Consider the following 19,761-nt stretch of genomic DNA (forward strand, 5'->3'; position numbering starts at 1 on the left):
AGATAAACAAGTGGGGTTTTTTGTGTGTGTGTGTGACATTTTTCTATGCATGCCAGCTGGAGAATAATGTTTTCTAGCTCATTCCTGTAATGAGGTTGTGGGTTTTAAGGAGCCTGGGTTTTTGCAGAGGTCCTAGTATCTCCTCGTTGCCTTTTGTGGGCCAAAAGCTTACTTTCCCGTTCTATCCGTGGCCTTCAGGTTCCTAGCAGAGGCCAAGCGTGAAGGGTAACTAACCGTGGTTTATCATTTTGTTTTCAACAACAGCTTTACTGTTTGCTCCCAGTCGTATTCTTCACTTCCCTGAAAGCACAGCTATGCCTTCAAAAATATATCTAAGTATTTTAGAGAGGCATGATTTTGTTTTTTCAGAATTAGCTGTATTGCTAGAATCCAAAGTCCTAGAATCTATTGATACATGAAAGAGAATGTGAATAAAGATGCTGTAAAGTAAAATAATCTCAAACCTTTACTTCCATCCTTGGGCTTCACATAACAATATCAAACTGCCTGGTAGCTGTTTTTGCGTAGATAGCTCTTGACATCTCAAAAGCAGCACAGTCTAAACTGTGTTCTCTGAATTACTCATGTCAGTGGATGATGTCACCATTGGTGTAGATTCTAGGAGAGTTTGTCAGTCAGGGTCAAGAAACCACTCTAGATACAGACGCACCTCATCGTATTGCACTGGGCTTTATTATGCTTCTCAGATGTTGTATCTTTTGCAAATTGAAGGTTTGCGGCAACCCTGTGTCCATCAAGTCTATTGGCCCATTTTTTTCAATTACATGTGCCAGCTTTCAACAGCATGTCCCACTCTGTGGCACATTTTGATAATCTCACAATATTTCAAATTTTTTCATCATTATTATATCTGTTATGGTGCTCTGTGGTCAGTGTTCTTTGATGTTCCTATTGTAATTGTTTTGGGGCTCCACGAACCATGCCCATGTAAGATGGCAAAGTGAATCTGTAAATGTGTGTTTTGAATGCTCCATCAACCGGCAGTTTCCTCATCTCTCTCTTTCCTCAGGCCTCTCTGTTCCCTGAGAACAACGATATTGAAGTCAGGCCAATTAATAACCCCTATAATGGCCTCTGAGTGTTCAATGAAAGGAATATCTCTCACTTTAAATCAAAAGCTAGAAATGATTAAGCTTAGTGAGGAAGCCAAGTTTCAGCCAAAAGCTGAAGTAGACCAAAAGCCGGGCCTTGCACACCAGTTGGCCAAGTTGTGAATGCAAAGGGAAAGTTCTTGAAGGAAATTAAAAGTGCTACTCCAGTGAACACACAAATGATAAGAAAGCCAAACAGCCTTCTTGCTGATAATGGAGAAAATTTTAGTGGTCTGGATAGATGATCCAAATCATGCACAACATTCTTTTAAGCCAAAGCCTAATCCAGAGCAAGACCCTAACTCTTTATTCCATGAAGGCTGAGAGGAGTGAGAAAGCTGCAGAAGAAAAGTTGGGAGCTAGCAGAGGTTGGTTCATGAGGTTGGAGGAAAGAGGCCATCTCCATAGCATAAGAGTACAAGGTGAAGCAGCAAGTGCTGATGGAGAAACTGCAGCAAGTTCTCCAGATCTGCCTAAGATCATTGATGAAGGGGGAACACTTCAGAACACTAAACAACAGATATTCAGTGTCAATGAAATACCCTTATATTTGAAGAGTATAAGTCATCTAGGACTTTCATAGCAAAAGAGGAGAAGTCAAAGCTTGGCTTCAAAGCTTTAATGGACAGGCTGACTCTCTCATTAGGGGCTAATGGAGTTGTTGACTTTTAAGTTGAAGCCAATGCTCATTTACCATTCTGAAAAACCTAGGCCTCTTAAGAATGATGCTAAATGTACCCTGCCTATTCTCTGTAAATGGAACAATAAAGCCTGGATGACAGCACATCTGTTCATAGCATGGTTTAGTGAATGTTTTAAGCCCCCTGTTGAGACCTACTGCTCAGAGACAGACTCTTCTGAAAATTACTGCCCATTGGCAATGCACCTAGTCACCCAAGAGCTCTGAAGGGGAGGTACCAAAGAAACGAATGTTGTTTTCATGCCTGCTAGCACAAGATTCATTTTGCAGCCTATGGATCAAGGAGTAATTTCAACTTTCAAGTATTATTATTTAAGAAATACATGTCTTAAGGCTGTCGTTGCCACTGATAGTGATTCCTCTGATGGGTCTTGGCATAGTAAATTGAAAACCTAGAAAGGATTCACCATTCCAGATGCCATTAAGAACATTTGCGATTTATAGGAGGTGGTCAAAATATTGACATTAATAGGAAGTTAATGGGGGAAGTTGACTCTAACCCTTGTGGATGACTTTGAGGGGTTCAAGACTTGCATGGAGAAAGTAACTGCAGTTGTGGTAGAAATAGCAAGAGAACTTGGATTAGAAGTGGAGCCTGAAGATGGGACTGAATTGCTACAATCTCATGATCAATCTCGAATGGATGAGAAATTGCTTCTTAAGGATGAGCAAAGCAAGTGGTTTCTTGAGATGGAATCTACTCCTGGTGAAGATGCTGTGAACACTGTTGAAATAATAACATAGGATTTAGAATATTCCATAAGCCCAGTTGATAAAGCAGTGTTAGGGTTTTAAAGGACTGACTCCAATTTTGAAAGAAGTTCTACTGTGCACAAAGTGCTGTCAAATAGCATCACATGCTAGAGAAATCTTTCATGAAAAGAAGAGTCAATAGATGCAGAAACTTCATTGTTATCTAAGAAACTGCCATTGCCGCTCCATCCTTCAGTAGCCACCACCCTGAGCAGTTAGCTGCCATCAGTTTTGCCATTAAGGCAAAACCCTCCACCAGCAAAAAGATGACAACTCCCTGAAGGCTCAGGTGATTGTTAGTATTCTTTAGCAATAAAGTATTTTAAAATCAAGATATTCCCAGTAGTTTTTTAGACATAATGTTATTGGACACTTACTTGACTGCATTATAGTGTCAGCATAACTTTTACACGCACTAGGAAACCAAAAAATTAATATGACTCTCTTTTTGCAATATTAATGTTATTGTGGTGGTCTAGAACCAAACCTGCAATAAGTGTGCATGTGTTCCAGAAAGAGGGGATTTCATCCAGGGAGGAAACACAGATCTTAGTTACCATGGGAAGCAGCTACCATCGCCGCATGGAGACGCAAAAGGAAAAGGTAATGAACCTGGAGCTTGGAGGAGGTACCCCGCAGAGCACACACTGGCACACGCTGACACACCCCAGGCCCTGTGCGGGAGTGTTGGCATCCACGGAGCAGGTCTTCTGAGAGACTCTTTGGAACTGAGACCCTGCAGCGAGCATCCGTGTGGGCACAGATGGGCTTGCACTCTGCTCAGCCTGAGCCCTGACATCCCCTCCTTGTTTCGCCCCTGCTCTGTGCTTTCTAAGTCCTGGTTATATGGGCAAAATGGAGGCTACTGCCTCTAAATCAATAAAGATCCATATCTCTGCCCATCTGGACGATGTGGACAGCCAAGTGTCCTGCTCAGAGTTTTGCCTCCTGGTATGATTTCTCCTTACCAGTTGTTGTCAGAGACATTTCTTCATGGAGCACCTACCGTGGCTGCAGCTCATGAGGCAGTGCTGTGTGCAAGCCAAGGGCTCGTGCTCCCAAGCTGAGGGCTGGTGCTCCTCTTCATTCGCGGTGCTGGGGAGCTTCCCAGGAGAACAGAGGCAATGCAGCTGCGCCAAGGGCAGAGGGATCTGCTGCCTCTAGTTGTGCCATCTGCCTGTGCCTCAGGACCTGCTTGAACACAATTTTGTTTGGAAGAAGTGAGATTTCCACGCAATGACTGAGTACGATGATTGAGTGTGATGATTGAGTGTGATGACTGAGTATGGCTGCTGCTTCTGTCTGTGCTTAGGGCTTGATGATCAGACCACACGCATTTTTTGATGTGCGGTGCTCAGTGTACAGCATGCCCACATGATGGAGTACATGGGGAAGCCAGGAGCTGTGTCCGGACAGGAGAGAAGTTACCTGCAGAAGGGACACTGCTTTCCTCCCACACCTCAGCAGCTGGCCTGTGATTCTCCCGTGGGCCCCCCAGAGGCCCCACACAGCCTGCTTGTTCACCCCTGACGCTGTGGGTGCCAGTGGCCATGCAGGTCTTCACAGCCCACCATATGACATAGGTAGGCTTTGTATCATATGTTACCTCCCAGATTCAAAAAGCCCCACCAAAGTCGGCCTCGTGGTGGTGAAGATGCCCCCACCTGCTCCACATCACCGGAGCTTGAAGCCTCTCCGAGCCAAGGGGAGCCGGCTTACTTCCCACCCCTGTGCACTTGTGTTGTTCGGGTATGAGGTGCCCAAAGCTTCCTGGTCAACAGGCCCCAAGCGCGTGCTGTCCTCAGTGTGCTTTCTGTCCCTGTGATTGAGGTCTTTGTGGATGAGGTCAGGCTGTATTGGTCTGGGCAGGAAGTGGAAACAGAGCAGGTTAAACAGGGAAGTTTAGTATAAAGAAGCGCTAAGTGTGGTAGAAGAGTCACACGCGTCAGATGTGAAGAAACTCCCTCAGGTCACCCAGGACTGAGCAAGAACAGCCCAGGAAGGAACATCTTGGAGGGGCGCAGACCTCGGCCCACTGTGCAGCAGAGGTGGCTGCTTTGGCCAGGCTGGAGCTGGTCCACAGTCGCTGGATTGGCAGGAGGCTGCCCTCTGGAGTGCAGGTGGGGAGTGGGCGGTCACAGCTGATGGCATGCTGTGCCCAGAGAGTGCAGAGGGTGTGGGAACCCTCTGGGCTATAGACAGGGTACAGATAGGCCCCACAGGTGCCTTCAGAGGGAACCAGGATGCTGACGCGGGCCCCAGGCCTCCCGGAGCTGGTGTGGGCAGGAAGCCTTGGGGTGCCAGTCTCTGGATTGAGAGGCCCATGGAAAGGCTATCACCAGGCTGAGGTGGCGGGGTCACAGAGGGACCAAGGGCCCAGTGCTGGGGCCACGCTTCCCTGCACACACTCACAACCACTCCAGGACCATGGCGTGGAAGCCCCTGCCTCTTGCAGTCTCCTTCCAGGGCTTTCGGCTGAGAACGGGGGCTCACCTCCAAGGACAGCAGTCAAACAGTCTGTGCGCTACACAGGGCACGGTCTGCAGGGCGCCTTCGGCACCTGAGGTGGCAAGTGGGTCACTGGCACAGGCGGATGGAGCCAGCCGATTTCTTCCTTAAAGGGCCAGAGAGTAAATATTTTAGGCTTTGTAGGCCATTCGGTCTCTGTCTCCTATTCTTCTCTGTGTCCTTTTATGCCCCTTTAAAAATGCAGAACCACTCTTAGCTCATGGGGTGCAGGCCAGATGTGCCCGATGGGCACAGCATGTTGGCCCCAGGCCTGAGTCTTGATGTAGGTCTGCAGCAGGACGTGAACAGGCACTGCTGGCCTTGCCAGGTGACAGCAAATAGCTTCTGGTGGCCCTTCAAATTGGTGGTGTGAGACCAAATTGCTAGCTCAATCTTTATATCAGAAGCCAGGGCCTGCATTCTTGTATAGATATGCTGTGTGACAACAGCGTATCTGACATTCTTGTATAGATATGCTCTGTGACAACAGCGTATCTGAAATAGCTGCAGTTGGGGTTGCCCACCTGATTAAGTTTATGATCATGCACTGTCATTCTCCAAGAACCCGCTGCTGCGACGCAGGCCAAACAGCTGGGTTTAGTGGGGTGTGGTAAAAGGCAGCACCCAGCACCTTTCACAGCCTCCATGGTGCTCCTAACTCTCCATCCCACCAACACTGCAGTGTTGCTTTTGGTTGACTATTTTCACAGGTGAGGGAATATCCCGGGGCATCCGTCTGGTCCTTCCTGTCATCATTGGCTCTGTAGCCGTGGAGTGAGTGCTCTGTGGTCGTCCTGCCAGTGCCAGGTCTGCTTATTCCAACACACATACAGGGATTGGAGAAATAACCGCAGATTGGATACACTGACCCCACTGGGCCCTCTGAGGTGGACTTGGGCCACAGCTTCCGGGTCCCTGCTTGGCTGTAGACCCTGTGATGTGTTCAGTCCAGCAGGACTGGCATTGATTCAGGGTCTGGGGTAGTTCCCTCTCCCCATGGTCAGCTCTCCTATAAAATAGCCATGGGTCCTTCCCCAAGGGGACCTGGGTTCCCCTAAACTGAGGGGCCATAGGCCTGTGAGCTGGCTTAGGTGAAGAGCCGAGAGAGGCCGCGCCTCTGCACGGTGGTCATCGGGCCAGCTTTCTGTCTCTGTCCTGAGCCTTTCTGGCATGTGGAGTGGGGGCTGAGCAGCCTGCCTGTCTTTTTCTCTCTTGGCCTCTGCTGCAGCTCCATCTGGGCTAGACTGCTCTGATTGGCACATCATGCTTGCGCCCACTGTGTCTCTGGAGCTCACGGCCAGCGAGCCCCTGACACCTCCACTTCTCAGCACCCCCTTCCTGTTGGGGCAGCAGCCTGTTGTGATGCTGGCACCACCTCCTGCTGCCTCCTGGCCAGCAGAGCTTGTCAGAGGCGCAGGTGCCCCTCACCAGTGCCTGGAGGATAAGAGAGTTGGTGTCATCCTTGTCTTGCTCATCAGCCTTGCCACCTTCTGCAGTCAGTCTCTGCCCCTGCACACTCAGGCGATGCAATCTGTACATGGTGCCATCCCTAAGGCATTTAAAAGGCCATCGAGGAAGGTATTTTTAGGCCCAGATCTTCAGACATCCTGTTGTGCACCCCGAGGTGTACCTGCATCAGGTGAGCGCCCAGTGAGGCTGTCATTTGTCCTCATCCATCCTGCTCAGCTCCTGCCAGACTCAGAGATGGCCGCGGGCTCTAAAAATAGTCCCATCTTAATGTACTGCTTATGCAGCCCTGGAAGCCTCCTCCTCCTCCAGCTGGGGATCAGATTATGTCCCCCAGGCAGGGCATTGTTCGCCCTTTAGCCGGGCTGACTGGAGCTACTATTCATGCTCACAAAGGCTCTGATCTCCTTTGAATTCCTGTAAGCCTTTTGCCTGTTAATCCCTTCCAGCGGGCAGCACACCCGTGGCTGCAGTTGGCGGTCGCGAATATGCCTCCCTCCCTTCATTTTGCCCTGATTATCTCTTTATCTCATTAAGAGCCTTGAGCTCTTGTGCTAACATGTGAAAAGTAGGTAGTGGCTTCAAATTGGCTTTAAAGACACAACTTGGAATTTTCTCTTTCAAAGCAGGGGGCTGTTATGGGAGTCAGGAGGCTCCATTCATTCTGGACATCAGCGCTAATGAGCCGTTTGAACTTGGAAAAGTCAGTGGCTTCACTGGGCCTCAGTTTCCTCATTTGTGAAATGAAGGGGCTGTGTTCATTCAGCATGATATCGGAGTTCCCTTTCAGCCTAGGTATCGTGTGGTTCTCTGACTTCTGTCGGCACAGACATGGTTTCTGTGGGCAGTGCTGCTGCGGTTTGTGCCATATGTCTGGTTTTATTTGGCAGCCTTGAGCCCTGCCCTCTGCAGGCTCCTAGTCATTGTGATATTAATTCTGCACAGGAAGTTACATTACAGAACCTCAGTTCAGGAGCGTGTGAAAAACATAGATAAAAGATGAAATGCCTCCCTGCTTATTAACAGCATTTTCCTTCTAAAGATCAGGTTTTCCTTCTTAAAAGCTCCTTAGTTTCTTTGATAGCTGCTGGATGTGTGTTGAACACTCTGTTGGGATCAACACAGCTACAGAAATCCTCAGAGTTTCAGAGCCGATGAGTATGTCCCCATGGGTGCTTCTTCCTTAGTGCTGTTTACCTTCCATTTCATCTGCCTCTGAGGATGTGGAGTTTCTGGAGGTAGGAATGCCAACCGTATTTCCTGAGCCCCAAGCACACTCCTTATTCAGCAACGTGTGCAGCTTCGTTCATTTTTTTGGGTGACGATGCCAGAGACACCTCCTGCCTGCACACCCCTCTAATGTTCTGGTCTTCCTCAGGGTGGTTTCTGGTGTTCACATACTTTATTAAGGCACTTTGAACTCACCTTGTACCCACCAGATTTTCAGACTAAATTCTAGAAGGACAATTTTATAATCTTTTGGAAAATCTATGTAAATTTTTCATACACTAGACATTTCTAGTTACCAATTTTTAGAAAAATGCATTGGGGCCAGGTGCGGTGGCTCAAGCCTGTAATCCCAGCACTTTGGGAGGCTGAGGAGGGCGGATCACAAGGTCAGGAGTTCGAGACCAGCCTGACCAACATGGAGAAACCCCGTCTCTACTAAAAATACAAAACTTAGCTGGGCATGGTGGCGGCACCAGTAATCCCAGCTACTCAGGAGGCTGAGGCAGGAGAATCGCTTGAACCCGGGAGGCGGAGGTTGCAGTGAGCCGAGATGGTCACTCCAGCCTGGGTGACAGAGCGAGACTCGGTCTCAAAACAAACAAACAAACAAAAACAGCATTGGTTCATAGTGTTTTGCAAAGGAATGGGGTGAGGTTGTCTTCTTGTGTCACGTGAACTCGCACGTGGCTAACATAGTTGATGCTTCTACCCACTGCAGTTCCCTTTTTTGATCTGTCCTGCCCGGAGGAAGCCTCCTCTGGCCCCTGCCTTTGACACTTCCCTAGCAGTGCTGGGAGCTTCCTTATTTGCCGTACACAGGAAAGTCTTTATTTATCCAGTTCTTCTGGGGCATGGCAAGCTGAAGATGATTGGGACATTCATTACAATAAGGAAGCAGCCTGCGTATCCATCAGTGCTAATGAGCCGGATGAACGGATAAAGAAACGTGGTACAAATGGAGCACTGCTCAGCCTTAAGAAGGAAGGAAATCCTGCCATCCGCAGCAGCAGGATGAACCTAGAGGTCTTGAGTGGAATAAACCCAGCACAGAGAGTCAGACACCACGCAATCTCACTTACATGCAGAATCTAAAAATACTGAAGTCACAGAAGCAGAGCAGGTGATAACAGAGGCTGGCGGGAGGGCGGATGGGGAAAAGGGAGATGTTGGTGAAAGGATACAAAGTTTCAGTTAAGGGGAGAAATGAGTTCCAGAGATCTATTGGATGTCTTGCTGACCACAGTTAGTAACAATGTATCATGGTAACTGAAGTTATTAGCAATGTATCATATACTTGAAAATTGTTAAGAGAGTAGATTTCAAGTGTCTTCACAACAAAAGATGATAAGTATGTAAGGTAATGCAAATATGAATTGGCTTGACTTAGCCATTCCACAGTGTATACACATATCAGAACGTTATGTTGTATACTATAAATATATGCATTTTTAAATTAGTTAGATAATAAGAAAGTTAATGGTGCTGCAGCATCATTTGTTGGGGACACAGAGCCATCTGGAAATACTGGGTTCCAGGCCTCTGTGTGCTATTACTGGGGCAAGGAAACTGACAGAGTAGCTGGGTCCGGCACCGTGCCGCCTCCTGGGGAGGGCGCTGGCCGCACTGTGCTGCAGGCTCTTGCTGCATGAACCCGGCTCACCTAGGTGATGCGATGTGATGTGGATAGGAGATCCTGGGCCCACTCCTGCTTGTTGCATAGTGCAGTTCTGTGGCTTCTCTGATTATGTGCTATTTGTAGTGGTGGGGCCGTTGGGGGGTCGTCTCTGGTCAGGGCATCAGGGCTTTGTTTTTGCAGCCAAGAAAGGCAAACTCATACTTGGACTAAGTGTCGGATGAACCCCTTCCCGTTCTCAGGATGGAAGGGGCTCCAGGCATCACCTTGCCACATGCAATACTGTGGGTGGGTCTCCAATTTCTCAGTCTTTTTACTTCCAGGCTTCTAACCAGTCACCAGGCAGTTGGCTATGCCCTTGAGCATGGGCCACTTTTTGCACGCCGCAGGGATGGCCAGAGCAGTGCTGGGAGCCCTGCCTCATGATCACCGTTCTTCACAATCAGCTTTCCCTCCATGCTCTCCCAGCCCTCTCCTGAGTGTAGCCGTCTGACAGCGCCTGCCCATGTTTGGCTTATGCCCTCTCCCGAACTCATTGATCTGTGAAGCAGCTCAGATCTCTTCTCCTTCTTCAGCTAAAAGTACAGGACTCCCACATGGCCACAGGCATGAGTGCAGGGAGGGTCCGGGGCAGAGAAGTCTTGTATGGTTTGGGCACCTACCATGCAGTTTTCTGGTGCCCTCTGGTCCTGCCTGACTCTGTCCTGTGTGCACCGTCTCTGCTTTGTAGTCAATCACTGCTGGCCCTGCCCGACCCTGTGCCGTGGTGGGTATGACTGAGCTCTTCTCATGAGTGACAGTGGCACTTGGTGCCCCATGGCCAGGAGCTCCATTATCAGGACCCAGAGGCATGGTCAGAGCTGTTTATCAAAAGACGTGGTTCTGTGCTGCAGATGGCATGGCTTGCTCCAGAACCCCGGGACCACATGGTGACTCCAACCGGGCTCTCCACAAAGTCCATGCTGCATGCTTTCTACCACCAACAACTTCCACACCAGCAGGTCTACTAGGCGTCCCCAGAAGCAGGGCTGCCTCTCCCCAGCCTGATCTTGCTATAGTGCCCTCTTGGCCTAAGCTGGCAGCCTTACGTGCTACCCCAGCATCTGGGCTGGTCCAGCCTTCCTAGGTGTGTAACGTGTCACCTCTAGAATGAAGAGGTCTGGCAGGCATTACAGTGTCTTTTCTGCTTTTGCTCTGGAGGGGAAGTCCTGGTGTCCTCAGCAGAAGTAGCAGGTCCTGGAATCGCCATAGCTTGTGTCTCCTGCCGTCTTGCCAAGGTCTTCTGCACGCTCCTCCTACGTCGTCACTGTAATGTCATGAATGCAGTGGGTCCATGTGACGTTCTGTGGGCTGCCCAGGTCTCTTTGGACTATATTATGATAGAAAATGGGAGACCAGCACAGCTCTGTGGCAAGAGTGTATACTGTTTTCCTTTGCTTGTGAGTGCGGATGGTTTCTCATCTTCTTTCTTCATTGGGATAGGACAGCATGCATTTGGCGGTCCGTGTATACACATCATGTGCCTGAGGGCCTGGGAATCTGCTCTAACAAGACTCCACGGCTGGCACTGTGGATCTGAGTGGGCTCCTGCTTTGTTGAGCTTAGAGTCATCCACAGGCATTCTCCAGGGCCCATTAGCTTTCTGCAGAAGCCAATGGTGAATTCAGCAAAGCCACACCCACTTCATATCCTTGATTCTTAAAGTAAGCGCAGGTCTCTACCACTCTTTGATGGGACGGGGAGGCAGTTTCAGAGGCTTCTATGTGACCTTCCCATTAACTCCACAGGTCACAGACCCAGTATGGGTATTTCACAAACTGCCCAGTATGTCAATCCTATTTGACCTTAACAGACCCTGGAATTGCCCACTAGGTGCATCCACAGACTCAAAGGATCTACGGTAAGCCAGGCTTTGCCTAGGACTTTACTTATTACCTGGCATCCCCATGCCCCACTCGGGCCGGAGGACAGTGGGACACTGGGTTGCTGGACCCCTGTGCGTGTCTTTGTGTTCAGCAGACCTGGAAATGTGTGAGGATTACCGTTTGCCCAGGGAATGGCATTCAGGAAAATGGCCATGGGTCCCTTTGGGTACAGACTAGGGTAATCATTGCAGTGTACACCTGCCCTAGGGTTGCAGGTTCCTAACCCGTGGGGAATCTGACTGTCTTTACCGTCAGTGGGTTCCAGCTCTGAAGCTGCCTCAAATCTGGATCTGGGTAAGGGATTGTGACTGTGAGTGGGATGACTTCCCTCAGCCTTCCGCTCATTCATTCTTGTTTTCTTTTTAATATGTATGTACGTTATGTACGTTTGCACTCGTGTGCATGTGTCAGGCAGTCAATACTCTCCTTGCATGCCTTGTCTGTTTCACCCCTAGGAATACCATCTCTATTTACTGTCTCCACAGCCCTCTGCCAGTTGAGCTTCCTTGGCCGGCACTCTGGTCTCGTTGGTCATTGTGATCATTGCCACCCCCTGACTTCTGGCAGTTACATACCGTCACCCGACCACATTTACTTGGGGCTGGGTTTAACTGCCCAAGTCAGAAAGCTGGACAAGGCTTATTATCAACAAGCCAAGCTTTGTGACAGCTTCTTCTAAGAGTGGAATTATTGGGTCATCTGGTAAGTGAATGTTCAACTTCCAAAATGTGTGTACTGTTTTACACTCTTTTTTCACAATCTGTGAGAGATCCAGTTACTATATATCTTTGCCAATACTTGCTATTGTTGGTCTTTTTTAAATGAAAATTTCACCACTCTAGTAAGATGTGTGGTGAGTCTCACATGGTTTCACTTTGCCTCCTTCCAATTATTAATAATGTTGAGCATCTTTTCTGGTGCTTGTTGACCATTCATATGTTTTCTTTTGTGAAGTGTCTGATTTGGCATAAGGTACATTTAAAAAAATTCAGTTGTTTCATTATTAAGCTGTGGGAGGTCTTTATATTTATTCTGGATACAGGCCTTTTGTCAGATATATGTATTATAAATATCTCCCCCAGTCTGTCTTTTCTTTTCTTTTGTTTTCTTTCTTTCCTTTCTTTCCTTCCCTCCTTCCCTCCTTCCCTCCCTCCCTCCCTCCCTCCCTTCCTTCCTTCCTTCATTTTTTGAGATGGAGTCTCGCTCTGTTGCCCAGGTTGTAGTGCAGTGGCACAATCTTAGCTCACTGCAACCTCCACCCCCCAGATTCAAGCAATTCTCTTGCCTCAGCCTCCCAAGTAGCTGGGATTATAGGCGCCCACCACCATGCCCAGCTAATTTTTATATTTTTAGTAGAGACGGGGTTTCACCATGTTGGCCAGGCTGCTCTCAAACTCCTGACCTCATGATCCACCTGCCTTGGCCTCCCAAAGTGCTGGGATTACAGGCGTGAGCCACCATGCCCGGCCAGTGCTTCATTTCTTTAATAGTGTCTTTCTAAAAGCAGAGTTTTTCATTTTGATTTTGAAGAAGTTTTAAATTTTAATGAAGTCCAATTAATAGGGTCTTTTGGTGAATAGAAGTTCTTAATTTTAATAGATTCTATGTTATTCGTCTTTTTCTGTATGATCCAGCTTTTTTTCCTGCCATTTAAGGAATCTTTGCTTGTCCCAAGGCTGAGAAGACATTCTACTATGTATTCTTGAAAAGATTTCTATTATTTTATCTTTACATCTTTATCATCAGTCTATCTGGAATTGGTTTTTGAGTATGTTATGAGGTAGGATACAAGTTTATTTTCTTTCATATGGATATACAATTGATCCAGCATCGTTTATTGAAAAGACCATCCTTTCTCCACTCTTGAGTGTTATTTTTGTAGTAAAACAAGTGACCATCTTTCTAAGGGTCTGTTTCTTTCCAGCTTCCAAAACTTCATTGCTCTTCTATCCTTGTGGGTTTATGTTTTTAAAAGAAAATAGAAAGAAAAACCCCTCTTTGTTACAACATTAGAAAGGTTTCAGAATGGAGTAAAAGTTGAAGTGAGTGTAGATTCTCTTATCTATATTTTCTTGGAGGTTCCTCCATTGCCTTCTCTACTCTATGAAGTTGATGGACTGTGGGGAGAGAGGTGAATAGCGCTACATGAACCGGATACGTGGAAGCTTCATTGTCCAGCTGGTCACTTAAACATTGTATCTGGTGTAGACTTTGAAGGGAGGTAGCTTACCTGATAGTGGAAAATCTTACTTCACCTGTACCACTTTTGCTTTATTGAGGGCGACGTGGATATAGTTAATGAGTTTGGTGAGCTGGCGTTTACAGGAAAGTCACTTTCTTTACACCTGAACAGAATTCTCCAAAGAAGGAACTTGTTGGGGATGTGGGGGGGAGTGTCTGCCATTAGTCATTTCTTCCACAGAATAGCTGTTTTTACTATTCCCTGCCTTTGTCATCTTGTGTATTTCATTCATTTTGAAGTGCAGCCACAATTTAGTGCTCCCATTATTAGTTCTATAACTTGTAAGATTAGACATGTATTTTTCTACCATTTAGAAAGATTAAGATAATCTACACCTCTGTTGGGTTAGTGTGTGCTAGTGGGTTAGGCATTCATTTTTTTCTTTCCTACTCCAAATTGCCAACTTTCCCTTTGGTTATTTTTGTGTTTCCAGGAGTGCCATTGCCAATCTCGTGGGCTCTGCAGAAAGATCGTGTAACTGAAAATTTCAGCAAATAAATAAATAAATAAAATTCTCATGTAGACAGAATTGTCTGTACACTCCATTTTTGTAAAGTTGGAAGTGTGAACATTATATGAATATATGATGGAGTTTTTTTTCTTTAAGCCATAATTGCATGTTCTTTTAGACCCAATGTGGTATATAAAATGGGCACTGAATTTGGAATCAGAAAATCCTGGTTGAAATCTTAATCTTTTAACTTCTTATCATTCAATCATGGTTAACAATGGTATTAATAATATTCACAAAGCTAGATATTTTGTCATTGAGTTCGTTGCTGTATTGCTTGGTCGATTAGTTGATATTGAGATCGCAAGAGCATCATCACCAGTAAGTGATACATTTTCGATTGTAACCTAAGGTCGTTGTTATTTTGTAATGCCATGCTGTTTTCCTTCTTGTACTACCCATGAAATGTTTTTTTATGTTCTAACGCAATATATAATATTTTTATATTCTTCACTTGTTATCAATTGATGATTTAATGTTGAATCCTGTTTGCTAGTTTATGATTATTCATTAAAGGCCATCTTTAAAAGGGAGACGTGTTTAGCACATATTCAATTGAAAACTAAATGGAAAGCAAATTCTGAAAGGATTTATGTTCAAGAATTCAATGTTAAATCTAATTTTTAAAAAATTTATCATATTGAGAAATTTTCTAGAGCATCAGAGACCTTCCTTGGAAACAAGTGACCCCAGTCTTTCTAATGCAGGTTGAGTCTCTATCCACAAAGTGGCTTTTCTAGGTACTCTAGATTCCTGGAGCATCTTGAAAATAAAGAGTATCAAGACTCAGGGAGACCGAGCAGCCACCAGCAGGATCGTGTAAGGATGGCACTCTCATTTCTAGGAGAAGAGGCTGTATTGATGGTGACATGACCAGGCTGGGCTGCCACCTGCTGCCCACCAGGGCTCCAGGCCTCAGCATGCGATGCCTCTGAATGGCATTACCTTCCGGTCCCAGATACTCATCACTTTAGGTAAACTGAGGCAGAATAACATGCGTGACAGGATTTCCGAATAGAATATCGCTCAGTGTGCCTAATAGTCATTTAAGGTGATCTCATACAGCTATGGAGAGAAAACCCGTTTAATGCCAACCTTAGACACCAGCTGTGTGCGTGGTGATTATATCTTTAGTCCCCCATTTTGCTCCCTTTTTTGAAGAACTATTGAAGAAGAACGGAAGGAAATCGATTTTGAGGAAATTAAATTTTCTTTTGAAACAGCATGATGGTTTTTAAAACAAAGAGAAAGCGGGGAACAGGATGCTGATTACGAACCGTGCCGGGTTCTGCCTGCCGACTCAGGCTGTGCTTCTCCCTGCTCCGTCTTTGCTGCCTGCAATCGTAAATATTTTAAAGAGCAGATGCACGCTGCTTATGGATTTGTGTAAATGTGCATGTGCTGTCTGCAGAATGCGGGGCACACCGTGCTCTGTTGACATTATCCATTATGCTCTGTTGCTCAGCTTCAGACAGCAAAGTCCTGACATGTGCAGCCGTGTGGAGGATGCCGAAGGAATTGGAATCAGGCAGCCACGAGTCCCCTGATGATTCATCCAGCACTGCGCAGACCCTGGAGCTGCTCTGTCACCTTGACAACACAGCCCATGGCAACATGGCCTGGTAGGATTTTGCATATTTCATGCGCCCAGAACGAGCCTGCAGGTTGGCCAGGTGCAGGAGCTTGTGCAGATTCCTTTGCAGGAGCCACCGTCCACACCTCGGAAACGCTCCTTTCTTTTAAAAAGCTGCTAGAATTTGATTTTTAATTTTAGTCCCTGAGTTTTCTAGATTAGCCGCATTGACAGAAACGTAGCCAGCGCGCCTGCATCCCACTTTCTCCTCTTCATCTAAGAGGAGTGTTGTCCGCAGGGACCTGCCAGAGGGTAAAGGGTCAGGCACTGCACTGCCCTCGAGCGCTGTGGCTTTTCAGCTTGGTCAGCATGCATTTATTCACACTCACACGGCAATTATTTACCACTTCAGGTTGAGGCTTACAATCCCTTCCTCCCGTGGACAAAGCATGAATGCGTGGTGTGCCTGTGGGGCTGCGTGCCCAAGCCCGCCCCTGTCCGGCATGTGGTGTGTCATTCACGTGGCTCCCTGGCCAGTCGCTGCTTCATGAGCTTGGAGGCCTGGCCGTGTGCACCCACTGGTCATTCCCAGGGACCTCCCCATGGCAGTCACAGCTGCTCTCTGAAGGCCCTGAGGCCTTGGTAAAAATTAAGAAGCCGTATTTTCTAAAGGAGATTGCGGGGGCATACTGTTGTTATGAGTGTTTACAATAACGATAGTGATTGTTTTACTTAATGCATTAACACATACACATGTGCGTGTGTGTCTGCAAGAGACAAATCGTTTGTACAGTGACTTCTGTCTAGTCAGTTCTACCAATTAAATAAATTTAATACGACAAATACTTATTAAATACCTGCTACACAAACCCTGCCAGGCTCCAGGGACACCAAGGTGACAAGTTAGAGGCCCCGGCCTCCGAGAGTCATGATCTCCACGGGGAGACCCAGGGTGTACACAACTAACTGTGGCTGGGCCAGCCATGGCGTACCCCGAAATCATTACGAACTGTACGCTGTGGCCCCGGAAGGAGCAGCCATTAATTGTTATTAGAGGAATTGAAGAGGGATTCGCTTACGAGGTGGAGTTTGGAACGGGGACTGAGGACCGACTCAGGTTTCCCTCATCAGGTATGGAGGAGAGCAGTGCTGAGGGTCAGGCAGTCTGTGGCTCCGGATGCTCTCTGTGTATCAGTTTGTGGTGGAATTATTTTTATACTTGCTGTGCTTCTACCACGTCGGTGGATATTTCTTCTTACGGAGATGCTCTGAGTATTAAAATCACAGCCAGTCTTGCACAGTAAGGGGAGGCAGATGAAGAGTCCCAAAGTCCCCAGGAGTGATTGCCACTGCTGTCACTCCCCGCCCGAATGCAGGATCTCTGTGCAAACCACACAGCACTGTTAGGAGTTCCACATTTCAAATGATCGCCACATCCCCAGCAAATAGACATTTGTGCGCATGTGTGTGATGCACATGTGCACACATTTGTGCTTGTGTCTCTGTGCACACATGTATGTGTGCACATTTGTGTATGTGTTAATGTGTGTACACGTTGCAGGAGACACCGGCACCAGGGAGCAGATGAGTGAGACTCTGTGCAGGTCAGTGGTCATGTTAGGGAGGTTAGCATGTGTAGTGGATGGCAGTCCTGCTGGGATGTGCAGAGACAGGTGAGCTCAGAAAAGGGACCTTGGCCCTGCCTGGGGACAAGGAGCTGTTAGACTGCTTCTCAACTTCCCACCTTGTGCAGACACTGTATGCAAAGACAGGCCACATGGGTGTGTGTCATGGGGAACTGATTATTAGATTGTAATGTTAAATTGCATCATACCTACATAGACTTATGAAAATAGTTGTTGAAGGTGGGGTGCAGTGGCTCACACCTGTAATCCCAGCACTTTGGGAGGCCAAGGTGGGTGGATCACCTGAGGTCAGGAGTTCGAGATCAGCCTGGCCAACATGGTGAAACCCCATCTCTGCTAAAAAAACAAAAATTAGCTGAGTGTGGTGGCACGTGCCTGTAGTCCCAGCTATTTGGGCAGCTGAGGCAGAAGAATCACTTGAATCTGGGAAGCGGAGGTTGCAGTGAGCTGAGATCAGGCTACTGCACTCCAGCCTGGGTGAAAGAGAGAGACTCCATCTAAAAAAAAAAAAAAAAAAAGAAAGTAAGAAAGTAATTGTTGATATTAAACAGGCAAATTCAACTATCCTCAGATCTACCTTGGAATGCCATTTGCTCTGATTTTGCCTCTGTTGTTCAAAGTATTGCTTGAATTCCATTTTGTTATCCAATATATTATTGCATATTCTTTTTTCTCTTAAGCTTTTTATTTTGAGGTTGTAAATTCACATGTAGTTATAGGAGTAACAGAGAGATCCCGTGTATCCTTCAGCCAGTTTTCCCCAATAGTAACACTGCATAACTACGGTACTGTATCACAAACAGGAAACTGGCATTGATACAGCCCACTGAACTTACACAGATTCCACCTGTTTATATGCATTTGTGTGTGAACATTGACATCTGTGCCATTTATTGTGTGTGTGGGTTCGTGTAGCCACCACCAGAGTCAAGACACAGAACAACTCCAACCCTGGGTCCCTTGTGCTACGTTATATTTATAACCACGGCCACCTCCCTTCCGCCTCCAAGGCCTTAGCCCCTGGCCACCCTGAATCTGTACTCTATCTCTGTATTGTTATTTGGAGAAGGTTCTATAAATGGAATTACACACAGTGTAACCTTTAATAACTGATGTTCTTTACTCGGCTTGATTCTCTGGAGGTTGAGTTGCTGCTTCATTTTCAAGTTTGGGTTCCAGCCACCATGCGTGCCGGTCAGTGGCTAGTTCCTCTTTGCTGTGGCGGGATATTCCATGGCATGACGCACCACGGTTTGTTAAGCACTTGCCTGTTGAAGCTCATCTGGGTTTTTCCTTGTTTTTGGCGATTATGACTACAGTTGTGGTAAATATTAATGAACAGGTTTTTGTATGAACAGGAAGTTTTATTTCTCTCGGCTCAGTTAGTTTTGTGTGGAGCTGCTGCATGTGTGATGCCATGACAGAGCGTGAGGGATCCTCCTCTCCGCGTCCTCCCCAGCATTTGGTGTCATCATGCGTGTTCTTTTAAGTGTCTTCCATGGTGTGAAAGTGTTATGATTAGACAGGGAGTTTGATTTGGGGGAACGTCGGTCTGGTGAATACAGCACAGGTGAAGGCTGCCCTTTGGGGTCAGGCTCCAGGTGCTTGGTGGTGGTTTTGTTTGCCTCCTTTTGGCATATAATTGGCACCAAGAACAGCTCCAGGAGATGTTTACTGCACAAAGCTTCTGGCCACCTGGGAGTGCCCGAGAATGCCGCACGGTTCCCCACACTCACATCGCTAACACTCCAGCTGCCATCACGCCTGCCATGGGTGCAGACTAGAGGCATGCCCCACACCGCAGGGAATGGTGTTAGGGGCTCCTGTCCTCCTGGCCATTTCAGCTTTTGCCTGTCTGGAGCAACCTGATGTCCTAATTTCCGTCACCCCTCCTGTGTCTGTCTCAGCACTCCAACAAGCAGAGGCTGAACAGGGTACCCCACCAGTCGCCTTTAGCTCCTGCTAGTGGGAACAGCGAAGGCTAAGGAAGGAACTTACAGAGCCTTGTGACCCAGTGTGCCCCCCGGAACACTAATCAGACATGCTCCAGAGCCAGGCAGCCTATGGAAGCAGACAGAGACTAGCTGGGAAGTACTGAGTCCAGTTTCTCGTCCTCACCCACGCCTCGGGAGCAGTAGGGTCTTTAGGAAGTCACTCATTTCTCTAGCTCAAACCTTCATCCCTGAAACGGAGATGACGTTGCTCAGCTGATGGTTATGTGGCAGGGCCTCTACATGGTGTCCACCAAGAATCCAATTCTGTAAAATATTTGAAGAGATTTATTCTGAGCTGAATATGAGTGACCATGGCCCGTGACACAGCCCTCAGGGGGTCCTGGGAACACGTGCCCAAGGTGGTCGGGGCGCAGCTTGGTTTTATACGTTTTAGGGAGTCATGAGACATCAATCAAATACATTTAAGAAATACATGGGTTTGGTCCAGAAAGCGGGGACAACTCGAA

The 19,761-nt window shown here is 47.2% G+C and overlaps 1 protein-coding gene across 23 annotated transcripts in view; it reads left to right on the top strand.

Moving 5' to 3' along the window:
- EIPR1 (EARP complex and GARP complex interacting protein 1) overlaps nucleotides 1–19,761 on the top strand; it is a 179,061-nt gene that overhangs the window by 97,353 nt on the left and 61,947 nt on the right. For 14 of the 23 annotated variants that reach the window (XM_054677670.2, XM_063789369.1, XM_063789370.1 and 11 more), the window contains one exon: nucleotides 15,547–15,703. The exons of 8 other annotated variants lie outside the window; for them this stretch is intronic. In XM_054677670.2, coding sequence (XP_054533645.1) covers nucleotides 15,547–15,703 — 157 coding nt within the window. Of the gene's footprint in view, nucleotides 1–11,818; nucleotides 12,031–15,546; nucleotides 15,704–19,761 lie in introns of those variants that run through there. One more of the 23 variants, XM_063789372.1, reaches the window with a different exon arrangement.

This window comes from Pan troglodytes, chromosome 12 (genome assembly GCF_028858775.2).
Source record: "Pan troglodytes isolate AG18354 chromosome 12, NHGRI_mPanTro3-v2.0_pri, whole genome shotgun sequence".
Taxonomy (NCBI): Eukaryota; Metazoa; Chordata; class Mammalia; order Primates; family Hominidae; genus Pan; species Pan troglodytes.